The sequence below is a fragment of the Palaemon carinicauda genome, chromosome 31, assembly GCF_036898095.1.
Source record: "Palaemon carinicauda isolate YSFRI2023 chromosome 31, ASM3689809v2, whole genome shotgun sequence".
Classification (NCBI taxonomy): Eukaryota; Metazoa; Arthropoda; class Malacostraca; order Decapoda; family Palaemonidae; genus Palaemon; species Palaemon carinicauda.
The window spans coordinates 26,142,072-26,160,091 of NC_090755.1; the positions used below are offsets into that span (position 1 = coordinate 26,142,072).

The following is an 18,020-nucleotide window of genomic DNA, read 5'->3' on the forward strand; positions in this document are numbered from 1 at the left end:
ACCTTTGAAGTACTACTGATTCAACTACCCGATTAGGAAAATCATTCCACAACTTGCTCACAGCTGGAATAAAACTTCTTAAGTACTGTATAGTATTGAGCGGCATGATGGAGATGGCTTGATTATTAGATTTAACTGCATACTTAGTATTACGAACAGGATGGAACTGTCCGGGAAGATCTGAATGTAAAGGATGGTCAGAATTATAAAAAATCTTATGCAACATGCATAATGAACTAATTGAATGACGGTGCCAAAGATTAATATCTAAATCAGGAATAAAAAATTTAATAGACCTCAAGTTCCCATCCAACAAATTAAGATGAGAATCAGCAGCTGAAGACTACACAGTTGAACAATACTCGAAACAAGGTAAAATGAAAGAATTAAAACACTTCTTCAGAATAGATTGATCACCAAAAATCTTGAAAGACTCTCAATAAGCCCGTATTTTGCGCAATTGAAGAAGACACAGACCTGTGTTTCTCAAAAGTAAATTTACTGTTGAGAATCACACCTAAAATTCTAAAAAGAGTCATACAAAGTTAAAGAAACATTATCAATGCTTAGATCTGGATGTTGAGGAGCCATGGTCCTTGACCTACTTACAATCATACTTTGAGTTTTGTTAGGATTCAACTTCATACCCCATAATTTGCACCACACACTAATTTTAGCTAGATCTCTATTAAGGGATTCAGCAACCCTAATCTACATTCAGGAGATGGAATTGATGCAAAGAGAGTAGCATCATCTGCATATGTAACAAGCTTGTTTCTAGACTAAACTACATGTCATGCATATATAGTTTGAAAATTAATGGGCCAAGAACACTACCCTGAGGAACACCAGATATTACATTCCTATACTCACTATGATGCCCATCAACAACATTTGCAATCTATTACTTAAAAATTCAATAATGATGCTAAGAAACGGCTCACCCACTCACAACTGTATTTACATAGCCGCAGTTTATAGTGTCATTAGTATCCATGGTCAGTATTTTCTGCTAGTCTTTTCAATTCCAAACCAAAAGCTTTGCAATTTCTTGAGTTCACTGTGTGGTCATTTGGTTTGTTTAACTTGGTGTAATTTACACATTTCACCTGTTGCAAATTACATTCTTTGGTGGAATGTTTTTCAGAACATTTCCCGCACACTTTATTATGTCTTAAACTTGCAATCTTTTACAAAATGTCCGTATCTTTGACCATGGTAGCAGGCCGTCTAATGATACCTATCACGTATTATATGCCCCATCTGAGTATAACTTTATTACCTATATCATTAATAGCCTTCCGAACTTCAGGTTCACCTTTCAACAAGTAGAGGGCAGTCCCACCTGCAGCAATTTCATTGGATAACAGACTTATCTTCTCTTCTATATTTTCCATCTGGTCCAGGCAACAATTCTCTGGAATCAAAGGATTCTAATTTCCCTCGTCTCAGTGTTGGCAACCATGGTTCGAATCTTGTTTGCTGCTTCCTCTCTGATCTTTTCGTCAGAAAAGTTTACAATAACATTTCCATTTGAAGTTGATCTCATATTAAGAATTAAAATGTCTTTAAGAGCATGTTTGACTTCAATTTTTCTGTCAGTGATTTTAGTTGATGTTTTAATCAATTTCATTACTAGCAGATTTTTTTCCTTAACTTTCTCAGCATATGTTATTTTCTCTTGTTTTGAGTCCATCAGTGTTTGAAGTGTAAACTTAATTCATTCCATATTCATCGCTAGATTATTAACTTTCTTAGTTAAATCAGTAATCTGGGTGATGGAATTTGCTGCATCCGCAGTGAGTTCCGCAATTTAGCATTCCAATTCAGATATTTTCTCTTCATGTCCATTTATATAAAGGTCTTGCATTTTTAATTCTTCCTACATATTTTTATAACGGTCTTGGCCATACTGGCTTCATCTACATAGTATGGACAAATCGATTTCAAGTTTGTTATGTCTTGATCACATATGTTTGCCTCTATAAACACACACTTCTTGTGGTAGCACCTATCACAGCCACATCTTATCCACTTTTTTTCACCTCCCCTCAAAAATCCACACAGGGGGCAACCAGCCATGGTATACTTTTACTTTTCACTTTATTATCTCCATGAGATTAAGTAATATTTTCAAAGGTTTCACAAATGAAAAATGTAAGCTTAAACAGCTCGGGACAAAAATTCAATAGAGCAGGACATAAACACCTCTTCACTCGGCATTGGCAAGGTATTTCTAGCAATGAAAATCCTATTCCAAGTTCAATAGCGCCTGAACTTGAGTGTCTTCCATATATACCCCCGAGTCCTTGCTTTGCACATTGACACACTGACCCTACAGCACGGGAGACAATATTTCCTTGGTATCTATGTTGTACTGGATTCCCCGTTTTAGTCTTGGAGACCATGCAGAACCTCCCAAAGAATAGGTTTTTCTACCTTCAAAATCCCTTTTAGAGATTAGTTAAAACAAATAGACGTAAAAACTTAACTCAATTAACTTACTATATTTTGAATATTCTATTAAAATAAGTATCTGTAAAGTATACACCTCTCTACGCAAGGAACTCATTCAGAAAACTTACGTTAACGTGTCTAACACCCAAGAAAAATGTTATTTTTATTAGTAAAATAAATTTTTGAATATACTTACCCGATAATCATGTAGCTGTCAACTCCGTTGCCCGACAGAATTCTATGGAGGGATACGCCAGCTATCACAATACTAGAAGGGGGTGTACTTACCAGCGCCACCTGTGGCCAGGTACTCAAGTACTTCTTGTTGACACCTCCTCAATTATTCCTCGGTCCACTGGTTCTCTCTGGGGAGGAAGGGAGGGTCGATTAAATCATGATTATCGGGTAAGTATATTCAAAAATTTATTTTACTAATAAAAATAACATTTTTCAATATTAAACTTACCCGATAATCATGTAGCTGATTCACACCCAGGGAGGTGGGTGAAAACCAGTGTACAAGATTAAAGGATAGCTAAGTATCCCATATTTCATATAACAGTTATCTCAAATAACAATGAAATAATAAGTACCTGGTAAGGAAGTCGAATAGAACCGTTACTCTGCCTCTTTATTTAAAGTTCGTCTTCCTTACTGAGCGCAGCGTTCCTCTTGGAGGCTGAATCAACCCAAAGGTGCCAAAGTACACGGGGTTGCAACCCCTACTAAAGGACCTCTACCAAACCTTTAACCCAGGCGCTTCTCAAGAATGAATAGACCACCCGCCAAATCCAAGGATGCGGAAGGCTTCTTAGCCTACCGTAACAACCATAAAAACAACAATAAAAGTATTCAAGAGAAAGGTTAAAAAAGGTTATGGGATTAAGGGAATGTAGTGGCTGAGCCCTCACCTACTACTGCACTCGCTGCTACGAATGGTCCCAGGGTGTAGCAGTTCTCGTAAAGAGACTGGACATCTTTCAGATAAAATGATGCAAACACTGACTTGCTCCTCCAATAGGTTGCATCCATTATGCTCTGCAGAGAACGGTTTTTATTAAAGGCCATCGAAGTAGCTACGGCTCTTACTTCGTGGGTCCTTACCTTCAGCAATGCAAGGTCTTCCTCCTTTAAGTGAGAATGTGCTTCTCTGATCAGAAGCCTTATATAATACGAAAGCCCATTCTTGGACATGGGTCTCGAAGGTTTCTTGATGGCACACCATAAGGCTTCTGACTGTCCTCGAATAGGTTTAGACCTCTTAAGATAATATTTGAGAGCTCTGACAGGGCAAAGAACTCTCTCTAGTTCGTTACCTACCATGTTGGAGAGGCTAGGTATTTCGAACGATCTAGGCCAAGGACGTGAAGGAAGCTCGTTCTTTGCTAGGAATCCAAGCTGAAAAGAACATGTTGCAGATTCGGTTGTGAAACCAATGTTCTTGCTGAAGGCATGAACCTCACTGACTCTCTTAGCTGTTGCAAGGCAAACGAGAAAAAGAGTCTTGAGGGTAAGGTCCTTGAAGGAAGCTGACTGGAGAGGTTCGAACCTAGATGACATAAGGAACCTTAAGACTACGTCTAGATTCCAGCCTGGAGTGGAAAGACGACGTTCTTTAGACGTCTCAAAAGACTTAAGAATGTCTTGAAGGTCCTTGTTGGAAGACAGGTCCAAACCTCTGTGGCGGAGAACTGAAGCCAACATACTCCTATATCCTTTATTCTTAGGTGCTGAAAGGGATCTCTCATTCCTAAGATGTAGAAGGAAGTCAGCTATTTGGGTCACAGAGGTATTGGTAGAGGATATTGAATTGGCTCTACACCAGCTTCGGAAGACCTCCCACTTAGATTGGTAGACTCTACGAGTGGAAACCCTTCTTGCTCTGGCAATCGCACTGGCTGCCTCCTTCGAAAAGCCTCTAGCTCTAGCGAATCTTTCGACAGTCTGAAGGCAGTCAGCCGAAGAGCGTGGAGGTTTGGGTGCAACCTGTCTACGTGAGGTTGACGTAGAAGGTCCACTCTTAGAGGTAGAGTCCTGGGGAAGTCGACTAGCCATTGAAGTACCTCTGTGAACCATTCTCTTGCAGGCCAAAGGGGAGCAACCAGCGTCAGCCGTGTCCCTTCGTGCGAGACGAATTTCTGCAGAACTTTGTTTATTATCCTGAACGGTGGGAATGCGTACAGGTCGAGATGGGACCAGTTCAGTAGAAAAGCATCCACATGAACTGCTGCAGGGTCTGGAACAGGGGAACAATACAGCGGAAGTCTCTTGGTTATGGAGGTGGCAAACAGATCTATGGTAGGTTGACCCCACAAGGTCCAAAGTCTGTTGCACACACTCTTGTGGAGGGTCCATTCCGTGGGAATGACCTGATTCCTTCTGCTTAGGCGATCTGCTGAGACGTTCATATCGCCCTGAATGAACCTCGTGACCAGAGTGAGGTTTAGACCTCTTGACCAAATGAGGAGGTCCCTTGCGATCTCGTATAGGCTCCTCGAATGGGTCCCTCCTTGCTTGGAGATGTAAGCCAAGGCTGTGGTATTGTCTGAGTTCACCTCCACCACTTTGCCTAGCAGGAGGGACTTGAAGTTCAACAGGGCTAGATGAACTGCTAGCAGCTCCTTGCAGTTGATGTGGAGTAATCCTTGTTCCTCGTTCCACGTTCCCGAGCATTCCCGTCCGTCCAAGGTTGCACCCCAGCCCGAGTCCGATGCATCTGAGAAGAGATGAAGATTGGGGGTCTGAATGGCCAACGATAGACCCTCCTTGAGAAGGAGGTTGTGCTTCCACCACAGGAGAGTGGTCTTCATCTCTTGGTTGATAGGGATAGAGACTGCTTCGAGAGTCGAACCCTTGTCCCAATGAGCTGCAAGATGGAATTGAAGAGGGCGGAGGTGGAGTCTCCCTAGCTCGACAAACAGGGCCAGTGATGAGAGGGTCCCTGTGAGACTCATCCACTGTCTCACTGAGCAACTGCTCCTCTTCAGCATGCTCATGATGCACTCTAGGGCCTGGCTTATCCTGGGGGCCGATGGAAAAGCCCGAAAATCCTGACTCCGAATCTCCATTCCCAAGTACACAATGGATTGGGAGGGAATGAGTTGAGACTTCTCTATATTGACTAATAGACCTAGGTCTCTGATTAAGTCTAAAGTCCAATTGAGATTCTCCAGACAACGACGACTCGTGGAGGCTCTCAACAGCCAGTCGTCTAGGTAGAGGGAGGCTCTGATGTTCGACAAGTGTAGGAATTTTGCTACATTCCTCATCAGATGAGTAAAGACCATAGGAGCTGTGCTTAGGCCAAAACACAGGGCTTGGAATTGATAGACAACCTTTCCGAAAACGAATCTCAGGAAAGGTTGGGAGTCTGGATGAATAGGAACGTGAAAGTATGCATCTTTCAAGTCCAACGAGACCATCCAGTCCTCCTGTCTGACCGCTGCTAAGACCGACTTGGTCGTCTCCATCGTGAACGTCTGCTTGGTGACATACTCGTTGAGAGCGCTGACGTCCAGCACCGGTCTCCAACCTCCTGTCTTCTTGGCCACAAGAAAGAGACGGTTGTAGAAGCCCGGGGATTGATGGTCCCGGACTATAACCACTGCCTTCTTCTGCACAAGTAGCGACACCTCCTGGTGCAATGCTACCCTCTTGTCCTCTTCTTTGTAGTTGGGAGAGAGGTTGATGGGCGATGTGGTCAGAGGTGGTTTGAGGCAGAATGGAATCCTGTAACCGTTCCTCAGCCAACTGACAGACTGGGCGTCTGCACCTCTCTTCTCCCAGGCTCGCCAGAAGATCTTGAGTCTGGCTCCTACTGTTGTCTGGAGATGCGGAGAGTCAGTTTTTTCCCTTAGATGTCCTGGATCCTTTCCTAGACTTGCTCCTGTGAGAGTCTGGACGGGAGCTTCCTCGGCTGGGGGCTCTACCACGAAAGGGCGGTATGAACCTCGTAGCTGGGGTATCAGCCACTGGGGAGCGATAAGTCTTGGGTACTGAGGTAGCAACCTTAGACTTACGAGCCGATGAGGCTACAAGATCGTGTGTATCCTTTTGTATCAGGGCAGCAGACAAGTCCTTAACCAGCTCTTCGGGAAAGAGGAACTTCGAGAGCAGAGCAAAAAGGAGTTGTGACCGTTGGCAAGGTGTAATGCTGGCGGAAAGGAAGGTACACAGTTGTTCCCTTTTCTTCAACACCCCTGATACAAACATCGACGCTAGCTCACCCGATCCATCTCTAATGGCCTTATCCATGCAGGACATTAATAGCATGGCAGAATCTTTGTCCGCAGGAGAGGTTTTCTTGCTGAGGGCCCCCAGGCACCAGTCGAGAAAGTTGAACATTTCAAATGCTCTAAACATCCCTTTCAGTAAGTGATCCAGGTCTGAGAAGGTCCAACAAACCTTAGATCGCCTCATAGCAGTTCTCCGAGGCGAGTCTACCAGACTTGAGAAGTCAGCCTGGGCAGAGGCAGGTACTCCCAAGCCTGGTGCTTCCCCTGTGGCATACCAAACGCTCGCTTTCGAAGTGAGCTTCGTTGGAGGGAACATGAAGGAAGTCTTGCCAAGGTGTTGCTTAGACTGCAGCCATTCCCCTAAGATCCTTAAAGCCCTCTTAGAGGATCTAGCTAGGACTAGCTTAGTATAGGTGGACTTAGCTTGTTGTACGCCCAGCGAAAACTCAGATGGTGGAGAGCGGGGAACAGCAGAGACAAAGTGGTCTGGGTAAACCTCCCTAAGTAGAGCCAAGACCTTACGAAAATCAATAGACTGTGGAGAAAGCTTGGATTCATCCACATCTGATGAGGGATCCAGGTGTGCCTCCTCATCATCCGACACCTCATCACCAGAGTGTAGCGAAGAGATCGGACAAGAATGCTGAACCGCAGAGTCAGAACGAGTAGGAACAATAACAGTGGTTTCCTCTTCAAGTAACTGTTGAGGGAAAACCTGAGGCTCAGACTGCAAAGGCTGAACAACAGACGAAGCAGAAGGAAGGCGCATGGGTGGAGGAGGCTGACTCCTAGCATGAGAGGTTGAACCCAAGGATTGCGCTTGCTGAGCGGTGGACGGAGGCGGAGTAGCAAGTTCCTGTTCCTGTGGTATGAGCGGAGCATGATGAGGTTGAGGCTGCGCAGAACAAGGTAAAGTTCTCGCAAGCTGAGGCTCCTGAGGCGCAAGTCCAGGGTGTAGAGGAGCTTGCCTTGAGGAGGGTTGAGCTCGCTGCAGCGAGAGCTGAGGAGACTGACTCATGGACGGGAGAGGTTGTTGTACCTCAACCGAGAGTTGCACCACTGGTGGAGCAGCAAGGGGAGGCGGAGGAAGAGTGGAATAATCCTCCTGATCCCAAAGTAAAGGTTGCCTTAAAGAAGGCTGAGGCTGAACACCACTGGGAACAGCGAACTCAGAATGTGGCTCAACATCATACGCCTGGCAGATGGTGCTGCGACCAGGTGGAGCGAGCGCAGGCGGGGCGAGCGCAGGCGGAGCGAGAGCAGGCGGAGGGAGTGTAGGCGGAGGCGGAGGTGCAACACTCTCAGCCCGACACTCACGCATCAAGTCCGAAAGCTGTGCTTGCATGGACTGAAGAAGAGTCCACTTGGGATCGGCAGAAACGACAGTAGACTGAGGTAAAGCCTTAACAGTCGAGCTCTGTTGTGGCAGAACCTTACTCCTCTTGGGCGGAGTACAGTCGACAGATGACTGAGGCGAGTCAGAGCTGAGCCAATGACTGCAACCTGGCTGAGCACTCGCGGACTGGACTCTACGTTTAAGCGGTCTCGAGACCTGAGACCAACGTTTCTTCCCTGACAGTTGATCAGCGGACGAGATAAAGACGGGCTCAATCGTCTGCAGGTGGGAGTGACGGTCTTTGGAAGACACGCCCGCAACCACCGAGGATAATTCTGTGCGCCTAACAAGGCCTGCCGAACCCTTATGCCCTTCGACATTGCTTCTCCCCTGGGCTTGGGAGCTTGCAAGAGGTCCCGGACTGGGAGGACGACTGGCTCGCACAGAAAAATCCTCACGCACCACACTGGCACTAACACTAGCACTTGGCACTGCACTGACACTAGCACTCGTCACAGCACTGGCACTAACTCCACCCACTGCACTCTTGACCTTAAGATCTTTAACTTCGGCCATCAGAGACTTATGGTCACTTACCACTGACTCTACTTTATCGCCTAAAGCCTGAATAGCACGCAAAACAACAGACATATCAGGCGGAGGGCAAACAGTAGGTTCGGGGGTAGCCACTACAGGGGTAGGAAAAGGTAGGGGATCATGAGGTGAGGAAAACAGTGAAGAGTGAGAAGAACTCCTCCTAACTCTACCTCTCTCTAACTTAGTTGAATATTTCAAAAGACGGACAAATTCCAATTCCGAAAGTCCGGCGCATTCCTCACATCGATTTTCTAACTGACAGGGCCTGTCCCTACAGTCAGAACAAGCGGTGTGAGGATCTACCGAGGCCTTCGGAATACGCCTATTGCAAGACCTACATCGTCTATGGGAGGGGGCTTGCGAAATGTCAGACATCTTGAATCCAAAGAGTTAGCCAAAGGGGGTTCCAAAAACAAGCAAAAAATCGTTAACCGTTAATCAGGACTATATAAAAGCTATCTAGCTAATATAAGAAGGTTTCCAGTAAAGCGACAGCCGTTAATCTGAGAGAATACTTCACCAATTAGCCGTGAATAAACTCGAAGACCATAAGCGTATCCCAGAACGTCTTGCCGGAAGCACGACAGAGGAATAATTGAGGAGGTGTCAACAAGAAGTACTTGAGTACCTGGCCACAGGTGGCGCTGGTAAGTACACCCCCTTCTAGTATTGTGATAGCTGGCGTATCCCTCCATAGAATTCTGTCGGGCAACGGAGTTGACAGCTACATGATTATCGGGTAAGTTTAATATTGAAAAATACACAGTTGGGCCAATCAAAACATGAACCTTTATCTTTCTAAGTGATATAAAAAATAATTTTTATTAACCCTTTTACCCCCAAAGGACGTACTGGTACGTTTCACAAAAGCCATCCCTTTACCACCATGGACGTACCGGTACGTCCTTGCAAAAAAATGCTATAAAAATTAGTTTTTCATATTTTTTGATAATTTTTTGAGAAAATTCAGGCATTTTCCAAGAGAATGAGACCAACCTGACCTCTCTATGACAAAAATTAAGGTTGTTAGAGCAATTTAAATAAAATATACTGCAAAATGTGCTTGGAAAAAAATAACCCCCTGGGGGTTAAGGGTGGGAAATTTCCAAATACCCCGGGGTTAAAAGGGTTAAATATTCACACTATAATAAAGGTATGAAAAAGGTTGGAGACTATTACCTACTATCTAAGCCCTTAGTCAAGATAATGCGAAAATACAAAATAGAACTGCTATGCAAAATTCAAGAAGTATACCTAGTGTTATCCGTTGTCACTGGATTACCTGGAACTTAATGCAAGCAGCAAAAAAAGGTAAAAGTTTTACTAATCTTTAAATTATTTTACTTTCTGATTACAAATCAAGGCAGTCAACTAACAGCATATATAACTTCCAAAAAGATGGAATGTGAGTGAACAACATTCTTCCATACTCATGAACGAGGGGTGAAATAAGGACGTCTTATTTGACACCAGCAATGAGAAAAACTGAAAAGCAGGAGGTAATATGTTGACATTGACTAATTAGCTGCCATCAACCGAGAGTTGGCATGGTGGTTCCCAGAGTGGAAGACATATTGCAGGAGAGAGAACTTGAAATCTTTATTTCAGGGTAGATATCAACACAGATTAGAGTAGAAGCAATATGAATATCATGGGAGTTTCATAAAAATAATAACAGTACAAGGCTGGAAACACAGATAGAAATAAAACTAAATATTACATATTTTACAAAAGAAAAACCATTAATTTCACATTTCAATGATGACTGGGGTACTGAAGAAAATTGCCACTTTTTTCATTCTTACAGTAACTTATTTAGAATATGGTCACTTTTGCAAATTTAAATTTTATAACAGCCAAGATTCTTTTGAGTGAAAACCAAACCCTTACCTGGTAGGGAGGCCATATAGGTAAATCTTTCACATCTTTCCAAGTAATCATATCTAATCTTGAAGAAAGCGTATCTAATCTTGAAGTTTGTTTAATATCTTCAGCTGCAATTACACTATAATTTTTAACTTTGCCATTTTCATCTGAGAAATAGTTCTGGCGGAAACGAATCTTGATGGTAGTGGAAGTACGTGCGATTTCACTCGGGAAAGCAAGAGAATCAGGCGTAGGGGGAGCTGTAAGGGTTTGGGCAAGATGTTAATTTTCAACTTGATTACATTTTCAATACAGTCTAGAGACAACAATCATAACCATAAAGGGCTTTCATGTGATACCAAATATAGATTTAAGGAAAACAGTGAAAGGATAACTCCAGATCTACATGTAGCTGAACTGTTTTTGCTTGTCGGCCTGTGCCTTGTTTCATACATTATGGGTTTATATGGAGTGAATTAAATGTGAAGAATTTCTGAATTCATATTGTAATTCCCTCTTTTCCATTTTAGCAACTTTATACAAATCCTGATTTCATCTTTCTTCTTTTTCTTTCTTCATGTTTGCTGTTTCTATTCTTATACTGTTTACAGTTGTAGGGATATAAAGTATTTCTATAAAAAAAAAATAATTAAACACACCTTAGACCAACCAAATGTTACGACAGATAATTGAAGGGTAATTGTTTTACATATTTTCCATTGATTTAAGAATATCAAGGAATTAGGACATGAAACAAAAGGGATTAAGTTCAAGAAGTGAATATGAAAGGTTTATCTTTTGTAAGGATGATTCACAGTGATCCTGTGGATATCAAGCTTTTACAGTGAACATTTCATTAAAATCTTTCATAAAGTTATTTTTCCCCTTCAAATTAATGAATTGATCAGCATCCTCGAATTAGAATTAAGAAATTATACCATAATGAACTGGTATCTTTTATCAGTGACTCTGAGAATAGCTTTTCCTAGTTTGTGTTGTTGGTTATTACTATTTCTAATATAATTATCAATAATGCCAAATGGCAAAACTTACTTCAAGAAAATTATATTGTAGTTTAAATTTTGATGTATGCAAAGTGATCTTCTAAATTATTTCATAAGAGTAAAACTAGATGTATACATACAGCATATAGAAACACTCAAAATACTAAATAATCATCCTTTAAAAAACAAGATCAAATAACTTATGCGGTTACAGTAATTAAACAACTATCTCTTATAAACAAGAAATCCTTTCAATATAAAAGTACATTTCTAAACAATGGCACTGAAACTCACCCCCAATAGGCATGGTTTGCTCAAAGTACTTGACCCGTCCTGATCCTATTTTAGTTACGGCTTCAATCTGGAACGAGTATGTGTTACCAGGAACAAGCTCTGAAATTGTACCCCGATGTTCCTCCGGGCGGAAGAACTTTTTATCCATATGTTCAGGTGGCGTCCCCTATGAGATTACAATGGTAAATTTAATGATTGCATTATGGCAGTTGCTTGTATGCAAAGCAAAGCAAGAAACTATAATTATAAATTCTACTAGCTTGTTCCATAAATCAATTATTCTTCCAGATATTTTTCACAATCTAAGCAGCACTCACTGGTAATCCAAATATTTATCTACAAAATTCACAAAGTTTATCATTAAAGAATCCTTAAATTGCTGAAAATAAATTAACAAGTGTGTGAGTCTCCATAGCTAAAAATAAATGTGCATAGTATGTTCAACATCGAGTAACATAACATGAAGTGATGTAAAGTAATACCCCTCTTTACATTGGTGTGACTATGACGCTCATTTTAAGTATTATATAAAAAATTAAAATCCAGGTTATGTCGTTTTACCAAACCTTACATCTCTCTCCACATTGTATAATGATAATGAATTACTGCACATACTGTACTTCACATAGAAGCTTATTTATGTAGGTATACTCGTATAGTTTTTATAAAATGATAGCAAGTTGTAAGTAATTTTTCGTGTTCAGTACAGTGTATTGTACGTGATAGACAATGTATAAGTCCCCTTACAGGACAAAAATACGACTAAGATGTTGAAAATTGACTTGCATCAGGTCTGTTGGAAGCGTGAGACTGCAAATAGCAGGTAAACGGCAACAAATTAAAAAATCTTCCACTACCTTACCTTAGGTCCATATTTTATATTAAATCCTGTGAGGACTCCATTCTGTTCATCTATTGGAAGGGCCCACTTAAAGGTCAGGCGATTTGGAAAAATATCCTCTGGAATGAATTCCTCAACCTTAAAAGAAAAATAGATACAAATTTTATCACTGAAAATGCTTTATTCTTGAGTTTATTAATTAAACTTTCCTTATGGTTTAATATACCCCTAATTTCTCTTAGTAAGGTGAAAAAATGGTAAGTTACTCCATTACTCATTTAAGGAGCAATCTTATCATTATTTAAAACTCACAGTTCCATTTTAAGCGAGTTTTGCTCTGGGTGAAATAGAAAATTTACATTGTGTTGCAATAGGTCCACTTGCATTATACTGTATTTAGTCTTTTGAATATTGTTAATCTTCCTTTGGTTTTTTCCACTTTGCTGTACAGCTTCTTAAAGATCTATACATTTCTACAATTTTCACCATATTCAGAAATCTCAAAATCACTGTTAGCTGAGGATTAAAAACAATATCGAGAACAAGTTCATAATTCCACTGGTACCAGGGAAAATTTTATAGGTTATTAAATTCACATAGATTAATTTTCTCTTGAAAATATTTCAATGGAATTTTTTCACTTCTCTGCATAAAAGTACCTCCCCCGTGTTCTATCATAATCAACATGTTACTGTACTCATTTTTACTAATGATGTAAATATCTAGTGGAATATATCAGTGAAACAAGAAAAACAAATTAGGCAAATATTTGTTGATGTGATTCTATAAGAAAAACTGGAAATCTCTATCAGGGAACACTGTACTAGACTAATAAGTGGAATTTTGCTTGTATGCAATTACTCTGAGGCTAAACTATTATCTGTATCTGCTCTATGACTATACTTAAAATGATCATTAGTTAAAATACGATATCATTCATTGGTTAATTAATTCTAACCCCCACTTTCAGTTTGAGGAAGTAAAGATTCACTGTATTAACAATAAAGTCAAATACAGTATTACATTTCTTTTTGTTCAAAAACAGGTTTTCACTTACTTTACCACAAATTTATTAAAATCTGTACTAAAGCCATAATCATATCATTAGAACACGACAGCTAAATGACTGAACCTATCAATACATATGTATAAAGATTTTATATACAGAACCTGTTGTCTAAATACAATAGTTCCCATTAACCATAAATGATGGTACAGAAATTTTAGTCTGGTGACAAAATCAAAACTTCTCAAAGTAATGATCTAACCTCTCCAGGAGTGCTTTCTCTTGTAGTGAAGGTGGCAGACACAGGTGCAGACTGCCTCATTATGTTGTGATCCAGACTGCCGGCACGAGTTAAGATGGTGAAGGTATAGTTTCTGTGCGGTCGTAAGCGAGTTAGAGTTATGGTGTCATGGTTGGTGCTATTTGTGAGTACATCATCATCAACAAGATACTGGACCTGGTATAATTAAAGAAAAATGAGAAAAAATGAGAAAAATTAATAAAAATTACATTACAGTTCTTAAGTAAAATCTTTAAAGAATATAGATATAAGAAGTTCTATCTAAATTCTGTTTATGCACACTATTTAGAAAATGAAAGAAAATTAATTAATTTTGCTATATAAAACCAAAAATAATGTATTGCTTTTCATCTAATATTCCAAACTATGAATATCATAATACGAATTTTCATCAAGTCCTCCTGAACTCTCAAATACTATAAGGTACTGTATTTCTACAACTGTATAAAAAACTCACAGTTCAATAATGAAGGAAATAACCTTGTTAAATTTGTTATTGGTTTCTATGCTAATACAAACTTTTTGTCCTTTAAAATCAGGAAACTCAGTCACTGGTGGGATGAATTCCCCTAAAACCAAACTGGACGTTCTTCTCTTCCCTGGACATATTAGGCTCCTGGTCCCCTATGGGAATGAGGAAGGTGACTCCAACAACCTCCTAACAACTATCCATATTTATGTAGAAGCTGTTAGGGTTTTGCCAATACTGACTAAAAGGAGGCTAGTTACTGTACTGCCCTATGTCCTTACAGGAAGATGGTATTGGCAGTGTCAAACCATGCACACCAAAAGAAATGTTTGGTAAGCCTCCCTCTTGCCAGGAAGATGGAGATGTTTTTTGGCAGTGTAGTCTGTAAGAAAGGTGCTCTGTTGTGTAACTCACCAGTATCAAATGTCCAAATAGTATGCAATGGTTGCATATGCTGTATCCCCTTGAGAGAGGAAAAAATGAGATAAAAGAGCCTACCATTCTACCTCTCCTCGAGACTTATATAGAATGTTTTACATTGGACGGGATACATACTAAGTCCTGTGAGAGCCCTGGAAGTGCAACACAACTATGAACACCCAACTCAGGACCCAAAAAAGAAGTACAAGGGTTACCAGGGCAACGTCCATAAGGTAGATAGAGGCAAAGTTAGTCTGACACATTCATACCCAAACTTCAGATCCAAGTATGGTGACAAATAAGCAGGAAGGCCACTGGCAGAGCTAGGCTTGTGAGTTACTTGAAATGACAGAAGTATGCACAAGTCAAAGTTGCGCCTACAAGAAAACAGCCTCACCAAGCTCGAAAGAACAGTATTTGGACACTTCCTTCTTGTTCCTGCTGGGGCTTATAAAAAGGTTGCAACCCTTTTACATGAGGTGATGAGGCCTCCTCAAGTAGGACTGCAGTCCCCTGATTTGATGGAAAGATCCCTATGATGACCTACTCAGATTTTTGCAGTAGGCACATGCATAAGTGCCCTGAGGATGAAGACTATCACACACCCCAGGACCTAAGTCCCAGGATAGGCAAGACTGCTTAAAGATCCCATCAAGAATTGACCGATCCTCAGGGAGGAGAGATCTATATAATACTGAATAGCTTCTTCTTCATTTCTTTTACCAAAGCAGAGAAGAAACAGTCTTTCCTCAGCTTATCAGGAAGTAGTTGTGCCCTGTCCTGAAGATAAGGACCATCCAGGTCTGGGTGTCCCAGGGTAGGAAACACAGCTGCTTGAAGATCCCTTTGAGTATGAATCCTTTCCCCAAGGATGGACTCAAACTCAACGGAGGTGTGCTTAGGTAGAGGTAGGCAAGAAAGTTTGTGATCTGCTGAAAAGACCTCTGGCAAAATGAGCACATTCTCTATGACTCCCACTGTAGTCTCTTGATATTCAAATGAAAACTACCAAAACAGGACCACTTGACTGGGCCAACCCAGTGTACTATGGAAGGTACCAGGAGGGTGCATGAATATGTTCCATTCTACATGGACAGCTCAAGTATTTGATCTCTGTATGCCAGTATGTCAGAAATAACTGCCATACCAGACAAGGTCTGGTTCACCGAGTCCTCAGGAAACAGTTATCAGCTGAGCTATGCCACCTATGATGCATGTGATTGGTGCTTGTGAGACCATTTACCAGCAACTAGTGCCACAGGGCTAATTGTCTCACCAAGCTCACATTCCACTTGATGAACCCAGTTGGAATTTATCAGTTGGTGAGCTCCATTACTCCCTCCTGAAAGAGGAAAGTGGTTCTTAGGGGCAAGGATGCTCCTCCTATTAACAGCAGGAACGAGAAAGGTGGGCAAAACATCTCACATTTGCTTGATCTATAAAATCAGTGTTGGCTCTTGGCCAAGACTGTTCAATTGTATGCAGCCTAAAGAGAAGACTATCATATCAGGCTCACAACCAATTGACCAATCCTGAAGGTACCAGTCTAAGAAGAGGAGCTGACACTCCCTCCAGAAGAAGGAGAGCAGCTTCCAGAGGGCCAGGGCATTTCTCCCATGTTATAACAGGAATGATGACAGTAGGAACAATGCTCACCCTTACCAAGCCTACATCAGTCATTGGTTGAGATGTGCCACTTACTCCCCAAGGAGAAGAGTGCATGATTAAAATTCCATAAGAACTTTGCAAGAGGCCTTCTGTTAAACTACTACTGCTGTTTCTTCCTTATAAGAAGTGTCTGAAGAAAACAATAGGAGGGGAAGAAGTAAGAAAGAGCAAACTCACTCTTTTCCCCGTGCTACAAAGATTGGTTTAGCAGTTCCAAGTGATTAAGAACATGTGCATTACCTTTCTGAGATGCTGATAAGAGTACAAGGAAATCTTTTTAATAAAACATTGCTAGGTATTCATTCTTTGACTTGGATGAGAAGATCAGACTCTCTTCAATCACAATCCTCTGATTGTAATAAGAGTGAGTAGTGTCAATTTCATCCAGGAAAAGCAATGACAGGATGATTCTAAGTGGCACCAGCATAAAAACTTAGGCAGATACTTGGGAGAAAACCTGAGAAAAGAAAGAGGCACATTTGAAAGGACTGACGGTCTGCATATAATAAAAATCCCTCAAGTTATAAAAAGCACGTCATCTCCCTTTCTCGAGGTTGAGTACGGAGAATAAGTTTCAATTGAGTGCATCTTGACACATAACAGTTTGGCTAAGAGGAATATGGTCTCTTACTATGTCCCTGACATGAGAGGAATGGAGGTCATACAAGACCTTCACTGCAAAAATCCAGGATTGTTATACCTATGTTGCATGGCCAGACCTGGAACCTGGAAGGAAGATATGGGATGGATTTGGATGGAAGAAGGAGGAAATGTGCTGGGCAAAATACCTCTGCATTGCTCCTAACACCCCTACTGGACTGCGGCTGTGAGGAGTAAGAACAGGTGCTCTCTTACTGTTGGAAGAAGCTGCTGGTCACCTCCTCAAACCCAAATGAATTGGCAAGATTGGTACAATGTACCCTCACTCTAGTGGATGGATTTGTTCAACACGACACAGTGTTTGGAAGCCCAGAGTTAGTACCAGTCACTGACTGACTCTGTACAGTCCACAGCATACTAGGATGCAGAACTGGTACTGAATGAAAGCCTCTCCTTTTTAAAAAGTACCGAAGTAATTAGTGAGAGAAAAGAGAGAGAAAGTACCATGTACGCTTCCTTCTGTTGATCATGGTGGAGACTAAGCAGTGGTTATGTGCTTTTGAGCACAGGGCTGTTATCCCTCAGCCTCCAAACAGTGACCGTTTGTTCTCAAGAGGTGCTATCTTCACAATTTGGGATACCAAAGAACTGTACCTCTAACAGAAAAGGGAGAACAACTCTCCTGTCCAAGTAATAAAGGTGAAGGAAGGTGCCCAAGCTCCTCTAACAACTGGTCAACTGAAAAAGTGTATGGTTAGTGCATTTCCAGTCGGCCTAGCCACTAGGGTAGTCAAGCAAACTGTGCCATGCATCTCTGGCCTGCTCACCTACCAGGATAGCCGACCCAGCCAATGGGGTCGGGCCGAAGCAGAGAAATGGGCCTTGCAAAGGGCAGAGCACGTACAGTGCCTTGTATCTCAGGCCAC

At 41.4% G+C, this 18,020-nt stretch overlaps 1 protein-coding gene across 2 annotated transcripts in view; it reads right to left on the reverse strand.

Annotated features, from left to right (window-relative positions):
* The window catches only part of LOC137624362 (tyrosine-protein phosphatase 10D-like), a 303,867-nt gene that overhangs the window by 49,187 nt on the left and 236,660 nt on the right, over window positions 1-18,020 (reverse strand). For both annotated transcript variants that reach the window (XM_068355068.1, XM_068355067.1), the window contains exons 18-21: window positions 13,899-14,093; window positions 12,652-12,768; window positions 11,790-11,955; window positions 10,516-10,751 (exon numbers count right to left, since the gene is read on the reverse strand). In XM_068355068.1, the coding sequence (XP_068211169.1) occupies window positions 10,516-10,751; window positions 11,790-11,955; window positions 12,652-12,768; window positions 13,899-14,093 (714 nt within the window). The remainder of the gene's footprint in view (window positions 1-10,515; window positions 10,752-11,789; window positions 11,956-12,651; window positions 12,769-13,898; window positions 14,094-18,020) is intronic.